The sequence below is a fragment of the Mustela lutreola genome, chromosome 7 (genome assembly GCF_030435805.1).
Source record: "Mustela lutreola isolate mMusLut2 chromosome 7, mMusLut2.pri, whole genome shotgun sequence".
Classification (NCBI taxonomy): domain Eukaryota; kingdom Metazoa; phylum Chordata; class Mammalia; order Carnivora; family Mustelidae; genus Mustela; species Mustela lutreola.
In genome coordinates this window covers 142,347,784-142,357,183 of record NC_081296.1, presented here as the reverse complement: position 1 = coordinate 142,357,183, position 9,400 = coordinate 142,347,784, and the positions used below count along the sequence as shown (strand labels likewise).

Genomic DNA, 9,400 nt, shown 5'->3' with positions numbered 1-9,400 from the left:
CGCGTGCTGACTTCCGCTTCCGGATGGTACTTCCCAGGCTCTCGCTGTTGAAGCTCAGCGGTCGTCATGGAGTTGTCGGGCGAGTACGTCGGGCTGGATGGGCAGCCGCAGCTGCTGCGGGTGCCCTGTGAGACGCCGGACGACGCGGACCCTTTCCAGGGCCTGCTATCTGGTGTGGCCCAGATGAGAGAGCTGGTGATCGAGCTCTTCGGCCCCCTGGTACAGCAGGCAGCGCCAGACCAGGAGGCGGCGGCTCCAGAAGAGGCCATGGACGGTGAGCCCTGAGAAGGTGCTGGAGCGACAGAAGGGCGGGGCAGGAGAGCCCGGGGAGAGTGGCGGACTTGGAGAAAGCCTCGAGGGAAGAAGAATCCAACTAAAAATTGTTATCGTGTTATCTGGGCTGCTTCTACTTAAGCGTTTTCGCGACTCTTTCCATTTATGCCAAAGCGGGGAGGTGGCGGGGGGACCCATGCTGAGTGCCTCGTACCCTGCCAGGCGCTGGGCTGTGCTCTTGGAAAAGAATGAATGAGGTGAATGCCGCTCAGTTCCTGGCCTTGTGGAACTCTGAGGCTGGTGGGGTTAGACAAGCAAACACTTACTACAGACTAGAAGTATGACCCCAGGGCCCTCAGTAAATACTGCACGCTCAGAGGACCCAGGAAGGCTTCAGAAAAGGGGCATGACTTTAGGGTTGGGGGTTGAAGGATGAAAATGAGCATTCCCCGGGTTGAAATTACAAACATGTTAGGGAGACTGCCATCTATAGCAGAATCGGTTATGAAGACGTCAGTTTAAGGAGCTCTAACTCCCAGGGACTTCTTTCCCCTATCCCATTTTAGAAGGCACAGTTTGAAAGGAGAAATGTGAAATTCAGGTGAATACAAAAAAAGGTAAGGTACATTTTCTGCCCTGAGCTGAAGAACCCAAGAATTAAATTCTTGAATCAGGACTTAACACCTCTGAAGAGGGGCTTAAACTGTACTGTACTTTTTTTTTTTTTTTTTTCCATCTTGACAGTTACAGATAATGTGAACTCAGACCATTAGACTGAGTGCAGACAATAGATTGGTGCCATGAATACGTTAATTGGGTGTTGCCACCTACCTTAAAAGTGAAGTCCCGTTTCTTGGCTCCAGAAGTACTTCTCTAATCTGTTGAAAGTGTTGTCATTGGATTATAGCTAGAGCCATTTCTTAAAATACTGGAAAAATAGCCGCCACCTATTCCATTAATGGCAGGTCTGTAGTGTCTTTGTATTGGAGAACATGTTTTTGTATATTAAATGAAGACCCCATAAAGCTTAGGTTTGAATTTCCTTTGTTAAAAGTAATAGAAATTGAAATGGTGCATTTTTGTGTTATAGGAATTCTATCTCAACAAATGTCCAAAATTTAAAAATTATTAACAATTACTAAAGAAAAGTGTTAGAACTCTAAAAAGTACTAAGTAGTGAAATTGGGTTACAAATAATCCAGTTATCAAATATGCAAAGGATCTGAATAGACATTTCTCCAGATGAAATATACAAATGGTCAGTAAGCTCATGAAAAGATGTTCAGCGTCACTGGCCATCAGAAAAATGCTAACGAAGACCACAATAAAAAACCCATCATGCTTACTAGGATGGCTGTAATCAGAAAGAACAATAACAAGTGCTGGCTAGGTTGTGAAGAAATTGGAGGCCTTATACATTGCTGGTGGAAATATGAAATGTTATACCTTCTTTGGAAAACAGTTCGGCAGTTCCTCAAATAGTTAAACATAAAGTTATATGACCCAGAAATTCCACTCATTCCATTCCTAGTTCTGCACAAAGAGAACTGGAAACATACATTCACATGAAAGCATATTCATGAATGTTCGTAGCAGCACTGTTTTATAATAACTAGAAATTGGAAACAGCACAGAAGTCCATCACCTGATGTGGATAAACAAAATGTGGTGTATCCATCAGTGGAGTACTGTTCAACAATAAAAAGGAAGTACCAATAAACACTACAGTGTGAATGAACTTTAAAAATATGTTGAGTGAAGAGAGGCAGACAAAAAGGCCACATATTTTATAATTCCATTTATATGAAATGTCCAGAATAGAGAAATCTATGGAAGTAGAAAGTGGATTAGAGGTGGCCAATGGCTAACGGGAATGGAAAGTGGTTGTTAATGGGTGTGAGATTTCTTTCTGGGATGATGAAAATGTTCTAGAATTAAATAGTGGTGACAGTTGGTCAACCTAGGGAATATACAACAAATCAAGAAATTGTACACCTTAAAATTTTAAATCTATCATCACTTTTTTTGGAGATACAATTCATATACCTTAAAGTGAATTTTATGGTCTATGAATTTTATCTCCCCAAAAAAGTGATAAGAAATATTTCAAACACCAAAATTCTTGAAATCTTTTTAACCATACATACTTTAATCTGTTATATGCATGATTTTATTAAGCCTTAAGGTTGAAATATCATTGTCAACCATTTTAGCAGTCTCTTTCTTTGAACCACCAAACATATTGTCATACAACAAATATTTATTTTAAAAGGTGATGATGAAGATGATGCAGAAGATGAAAATAACACTGATAACAGAACTAACTCAGATGGACCATCTGCAAAACGGCCCAAACCACCATCTTAACAGTAGCTTTTATGAAATTTTAAAGGCTGCTACTATATCTGAATTACCACACAGTGACATTTAGGAAAGACTTGAGCTCTAATTTGGAAAAGCATTTGTTTTATTCCCCTAGGACAACTTTGTCAAAGAAAAAAAGTTTCTTCTGTTTCCAGCAAAGAAAGATACAATAAATGTTTAGAAATGAATCTGCTTTCTTGAATGAGAAGTAAATTTCAGACCATGGAAATAAAATAGAACACTTAATGATGTATAAAATCCTCTTCTAAGTTGGCAACTGAATTTTTATTGTTTTCTGCTTTTTAAACAACCATTGAATGAAATTGTGTGATGTCTACATCTTTTGGCTTCTGCTTGTTATAAAAAATACATGTCAGTTCTTGGACAATAACATTTGAAAGAACCATGTGATACGAGCAAATGGTGAAAATTGGATATTAAATTTAAGAACGGTAGTTCTGTGTAAGAAGAAGGAAAATGGGAAAAGAAGTACTGAAGGAGTGAGATGAGCTCTTGAGAGAGACCCAAGGAAACCTAGAATCCCCACTCACACCCAATATTCAGACCTCCAGAGATGATATCATTCAACAAATATATATTTAACTTGTACCTGAAGAGAGCTAAGTTGGGTGTGATTTTATGCTGTAACATGTTATGTACATAAACACAGATGTAAGTCTTTAACTTAAACAATCTGTATTGACTATAACATAAGGTATTTCTCATCCTGTATCCATGCTTTGATTTTGCTTACTGAAGTACGATTGAATCCTTTAAAATACATATGTATTCCTAAAATGTGTGTGTGTGTTCCTTTGTGCTTGTCGGTGGGACGAAGACATTTTGTATTTAATGTGCATGTTTCCTGATTCATTTATGTAGCTAAAATGCAAAGAAATCAAGTAGCATGCATATAAGGAAATACAAATAGTTACAGAATCTTAGAAGTAACCTTACAGGGGTGCCTGGGTGGCTCAGTGGGTTAAGCCCTCTGCCTTCAGCTCAGGTCATGATCCCAGGGTCTTGGGATGGAGGCCCACATCTGGCTCTCTGCTTGGCAGGGAGCCTGCTCCCCGCAACCGCCCCCACCCCGCCTGCTTGTGATCTCTGGCAAATAAATAAATAAAATCTTAAAAAAAAAAAAGTAACCTTATATATTATATGATTTATTTCTGAAATGAATTGAATCTTAGAATAGGTGTTTGTCAGGCACCTGGGTGGCTCAGTCATTAAGCGTCTGTCTTCGGCTCAGTTCATGATTCCAGGGTCGTGGAATCAAGCCTGGCATCAGGCTCCCTGCTCGGAGGGAAGCCTACCTCTCCCTCTCTCACTCTCCTGCTTGTGTTCCCTCTCTCACTGTGTCTCTCTCTGTCAAACAAATAAAATTTAAAATGAAAAACCTTGGGGCGCCTGGGTGGCTCAGTCGTTAAGCATCTGCCTTCGGCTTGGGTCATGATCCCAGGGTTCTGAGATCAAGCCCTGCATCAGGCTCTCTGCTCTGCAGGAGGCCTGCTTCTCCCTCTCCCACTCCCCATGCTTGTGTTCCCTCTCTCCCTGTGTCTCTCCCTGTCAAATAAATAAAATCTAAAAAAAGAAAAAAAACTTTTTAAAAAATTACAAAAAAAAAAAGATTACCAAAGTACTTTCCCAGTTACACATACTGAAGTCTATAGCTTAGAAGGTACATGCTATTAAGGAAACTGAATTTAGATACCTTTTAATATTTCAATATCTTTTTTTTTAAGATTTTATTTATTTATTTGACAGAGATCACAAGTAGGCAGAGAGACAGGCAGGGGCATGGGGAAGCAGTCTCCCCACTGAGCAGAGAGCCCAATGCAGGACTCAATCCCAGGACCCTGGGATCATGACCTGAGCCGAAGGCAGAGGCTCTAACCTGCTGAGCCACCCAGGTACCCCTTCATATCTTTAAAGTATTGTTTCACTTGGAACATCAGCCTTCCACTTAAGCCCATTTATGTAACCAAAGCAATACCAAATAGGGAAGAAAAAAAAAAAAAGGCAGCTAGAAAAGGACAAAGAGGGAAAAGGTATTTTGTATTTTCAGCACAAATAAGAATTACTGCCTTTTATAGATCTCATATGTACCAATCAGAGGGACCAGAGAAGTGGGCAAAGGAAGGGAATGGCAGGAACATAAGAAATCCACATGGCTTTTAATTGAAAAAAGGTGCTATTTCAAATAAAATCAAAGCCACAATGTAATACCATTTTTTACTTTTCAGACTAAAAGATCAAAAGTTTTGATGCAGGGGCACTGGGTGGCTCAGTGGGTTAAGCCGCTGCCTTCGGCTCAGGTCATGATCTCGGGGTCCTGGGATCGAGTCCCGCATCGGGCTCTCTGCTCAGCAAGGAGCCTGCTTCCTCCTCTCTCTCTGCCTGCCTCTCTGCCTACTTGTGATCTCTCTCTGTCAAATAAATAAATAAAATCTATAAAAAAAAAAAAAGTTTTGATGCAATACTGAACTGGAAAGGATGTGAGGGGTATACAATCCTGATGGTGAGAGTGTGATTTGATACAAGCTCTTTGAAAGCCAAGTGGGCACTTCTGTCAAAATGTTAGAGATATTGTTCTTTGACTGAACAATTTCATTTATAGAAATGTATCCAGTGATAATAGCACACACGTGCACAGATCTATTTACAGCACTATTCATTGTAGCTTCATCCTTAGTAATAAGACTGTAAAGAACCTAAATGCCCACTTGCAGACTCTGGTTAAATAAAAACAGAACCTAAATGTCCATTCTCAAGACGCTAGTCAATTAAATAAAAATAGAATATTAATATAATAATTTTGCATGACCATTTAAAAAGACCAAAGTGTAGCTCTGTGTATTAAAGAGCAATCTCTAGGATGTGCTGGTAAATGAAAACTAGTAAATGAAAACAGCGTGTAGAATGCTACTCATGGAGGATATTGGCTAGATACACATTGGGTATCTAAAAGGTTAGCCAGGGGTATGGGTGGCTCAGTGGTTAAGCCTCTGCCTTTGGCTCAGGTCATGATCTCAGGGTCCTGGGATTGAGCCCCACATCAGGCTCTCTGCTCAGCAGTGAGCCTGCTTCCCCCTCTCTCTCTCTCTGCCTGCCTCTCTGACTACTTGTAATCTCTGTAAAATAAATAAATAAAATCTTAAAAAAAAAGGATAACCAGAAATCTGCTGAGCAGAGGGGGTTGGGTTGGGAATAACAGAGAGACTTTTCACTGTACACTCTTGTTCTCTTTGCATTTTAATTAGCAATAATCACGCCACAGATAAACCTCATTGGCTATGATACTGCCACTGCGCAAAGCTTCTCTTTGCATTTTAAAGAAACATATTTTGTATTTTTCTACACAAATACAGAAAAAGTTACTGTTCTTCAAAAGTTATTGAAACTGTCAAATGATCTTTTAATTTTTTTATTTTATTTTTTATTTTTAAAAGATTTTATTTGTTTATTTGACAGAGATCACAAGTAGGCAGAGAGGCAGGCAGAGAGAGAGGAGAAGCAGGCTCCCTGCTGAGCAGAGAGCCCCATGCGGGGCTTGATCCCCAAACCCTGAGACCACGCATGACCTGAGCTGAAGGCAGAGCTTAACCCACCGAGCCACCCAGGCACCCCGATTTTGTTTTTTTAAGTAAGCTCTATGCCCAAAGATCCAGCGTCACATGTTCTACTGACTGAGCCAGCCAGGCACCTCAATTTTTAATTTGAAAAAATTATACTTTAAATTTAGTAAGGGTAGACCAGCCATATTAACAGTTTAATACATTTGTCATGTAAGTAATTCAGGGCAAAAATTAACTAATCTAGGGTACCTGGGTGGCTCAGTGGGTTGAAGCCTCTGCCTTCAGCTCAGGTCATGAACCCAGGGTCCTGGGATCGAGCCCCACATTGGGCTCTCTGCTCAGCAGGGAGCCTGCTTCCCCCTCTCTCTCTGCCTGCCTCTCTGCCTACTTGTGATCTCTGTCAAATAAATAAATAAAATCTTAAAAAAAAAAAAAGGAAATGAAAATAAAATTAACTAATCTAGACTTAAAAACCAAAACAAAGGGATGCCTGGGAGGCTCAGTCAGTTAAGTGTCTGACTCTTGATTCTGGCTCAGGTCATGATCTCAGGGTCATGAGATTGAGTTCCAAGTCAGGCTCTGGGCTGGGCATGAAGCCTGCTTACGAATCTCTCTTGGGGGCATTTGGGTGGCTCAGTGGGTTAAGGCCTCTGCCTTTGCCTCAAGTCGTGATCCCAGGATCCTGGGATCGAGCCCTGCATGGGGCTCTTTGCTCACCAGGGAGCCTGCTTTCCCCCTGCCTGCCTCTCTGCCTACTTGTGATCTCTGTCAAATAAGTAAAATCTTTAAAAAAAAAAAAAAAGAATCTCTCTCTTCCTGTCCCTCTCAAAAGAAGGAAAGAATAAAAAATCAGGGCACCTGGGTGGCTCAGTCGAACAGCTGACTCTTGATTTGGGTCAGGTCATGAACTCAGGGTCATGGGATGAGCCCTGTGTTGGGCTTCACGCTCAGTGCAGAGTCTGCTTAAGATTCTCCCTCTCCCTTGGCCCCCTCCACCTGTGCATGCACACACTCTCTCTCTTTCAAATAAATAATCTTTTAAAAATCTTTAGAATTCTTTTTGAAAAAATCTTTTAAGAATCTTAAAAAACAGGGCGCCTGAGTGGCTCAGTGGTTTAAGCCGCTGCCTTCGGCTCAGGTCATGATCTCAGGGTCCTGGGATCGGGTCCCGCATCAGGCTCTCTGCTCGGCGGAGAGCCTGCTTCCCTCTCTCTCTCTCTGCCTGCCTCTCCATCTACTTGTGATTTCTCTCTGTCAAATAAATAAATAAAATCTTTAAAAAAAAAAAAAAAGAATCTTAAAAAAAGAAAATTAAAAAAAATCCAGGAACATCTGGGTGGCTCAGTTGGTTGAGCATCTGTCTTTGGCTCAGGTCGTGATCCCAGGATAGATCCAGCCCTGCATCAGGCTCCCTGCTCAGTGGGGAGCCTGCTTCTCCCTGTCCCTCTGACTGCTGCTGTGCCCACTTGTGCACATGTTCACTCTCTCTCTGTCAAATAAATAAAATCTTTTAAATAAATAAAATAAAAATCCACATTTCCCCTCTGACTACTACTTTGTCAGAAAAGGGAGCAGAACATGACTTCTATAGAGGTAAGGAAAGTGCACTAATATGAGGTAGGACACCGTTTAAAAAAAAAAAAAAAAAGGTGGGGCGCCTGGGGGGCTCAGTGGGTTGAGGCCTCTGCCTTCGGCTCAGGTCATGATCCCAGGGTCCTGGGATCGAGCCCCACATCGGGCTCTCTGCTCAGCAGAGAGCCTGCTTCCTCCTCTCTCTCTCTCTGCCTGCCTCTCTGCCTACTTGTGATCTCTGTCTGCCAAATAAAATCTTTAAAAAGAAAAAAAAGAGGTTTTTCTAAAACCGATGTGCCTAGTTTTAACCTTGAAAAAGATGCCCTCTTGCCAGTGCATTATTCTCAAAGTATAAAATGAATTTTATAGTGTTGCCCTAACTCTTCCAGTTCTCAGGTGACCTTTGGGATCAGAATTGCTCTATTTAAAGACATGTCCCAGGGAACAGTGAATACTAGAATGTAAGCTTCTATTTAAAAAGTAGCAGCTCGGGACGCCTGGGTGGCTCAGTTGGTTAAGCGGCTGCCTTCGGCTCAGGTCATGATCCCAGTGTCCTGGGATCGAGTCCCACATCGGGCTCCTTGCTGGGCAGGGAGCCTGCTTCTCCCTCTGCCTCTGCCTGCCTCTCTGTCTGCCTGTGCTTGCTCGCTTTCTCTCCCTCTATCACTGGCAAATAAATAAATAATCTTTAAAAAAAAAAAAAAAAAAAAAAAAAAGTAGCAGCTCACATTGGGGCAGCAACAAGGCCATCGGGGTACAATTTTAAATAGAAATTAACTCCAATGCAAAAAGAAAAACAGAAATTTACTCCAGTGCCACAAATTCTGCTGGAAATGGAACTAACTTCTCAAAACACATTATGATTTTAAGTGAGCCATTTATGGGGCCAAGATACTGCCTTAAACTCCAGAGTGCCCCAGTGGTGGGCTGTAGCTCTAAGAGGTCGGCATGACACTTGATGATTCAGAAAACTGTTATCTTCATGATTGTAACTTGAGAATTGCTCAAGACTCTAATCTCACCACCTCAAACCTTGTTTGTAAGTGTGGTTTATGTTTTTGGTTTTTTTTTTTTTTTTTCCTGCATGAATAAGGAACATCCCTAGACAACCAACATCATAGCTGCTGGCAAAAATAAATGGACTCCATTTAAATCTTGGCCTCAGAAAGACTATATCACTACATGCTGAAACCTGAGAAAGCTTAACCACTAAACTTATCTTGAACATGTGACAGATGGGACTTTGCACTTAGTAGAAAATGTTAACTTTAACCTTTATGTTCTCTGGAGAGCAAACCAGATTGCTCTGCAGTCTAATGAACGAGGTATTCGATGGCAGTAAAAATCAATTATTACTCATGTAATAAATAATTGTGAGCACCTACTGTGTGCTAGGCACTGTTCTAGGCACAGGGTATACAAACAAGAGTGAAGAGACAAAATCCCTGCCCTCATGGAGTTAGACAAAATGTGTAACGTGTCATGTGATGTTAAGTGCGTGGAGAAAAACAGGGAAGGAAGATGCTTAATTTTAAACAGGCTGGTCAGAGGCAGCCTCATAAGGCTGACAACTGAGCAAAGGGTTGAAGACAGTGATAGAGCCTTGGCCAGGG

At 41.5% G+C, this 9,400-nt stretch overlaps 1 protein-coding gene and 1 pseudogene across 2 annotated transcripts; one reads left to right on the top strand and one right to left on the bottom strand.

Annotated features, from left to right (window-relative positions):
- Positions 1–3,435, top strand: GON7 (GON7 subunit of KEOPS complex). Of its 2 annotated transcripts, none has more exons than XM_059182960.1 (2): positions 1–274; positions 2,546–3,435. In XM_059182960.1, the coding sequence occupies exons 1-2, from the start codon at positions 67–69 to the stop codon at positions 2,638–2,640; spliced, it is 303 nt and encodes a 100-aa protein (XP_059038943.1). In that variant the 5' UTR covers positions 1–66; the 3' UTR covers positions 2,641–3,435. The 2 variants fall into 2 exon arrangements, 1 of the variants encoding a protein (XP_059038943.1); XR_009355852.1 differs by having other exon boundaries at positions 131–289.
- Positions 3,436–5,884: 2,449 nt separating this feature from the next.
- On the bottom strand, positions 5,885–5,957 carry LOC131837360 (U4 spliceosomal RNA; annotated as a pseudogene).
- Positions 5,958–9,400: the final 3,443 nt, after the last annotated feature.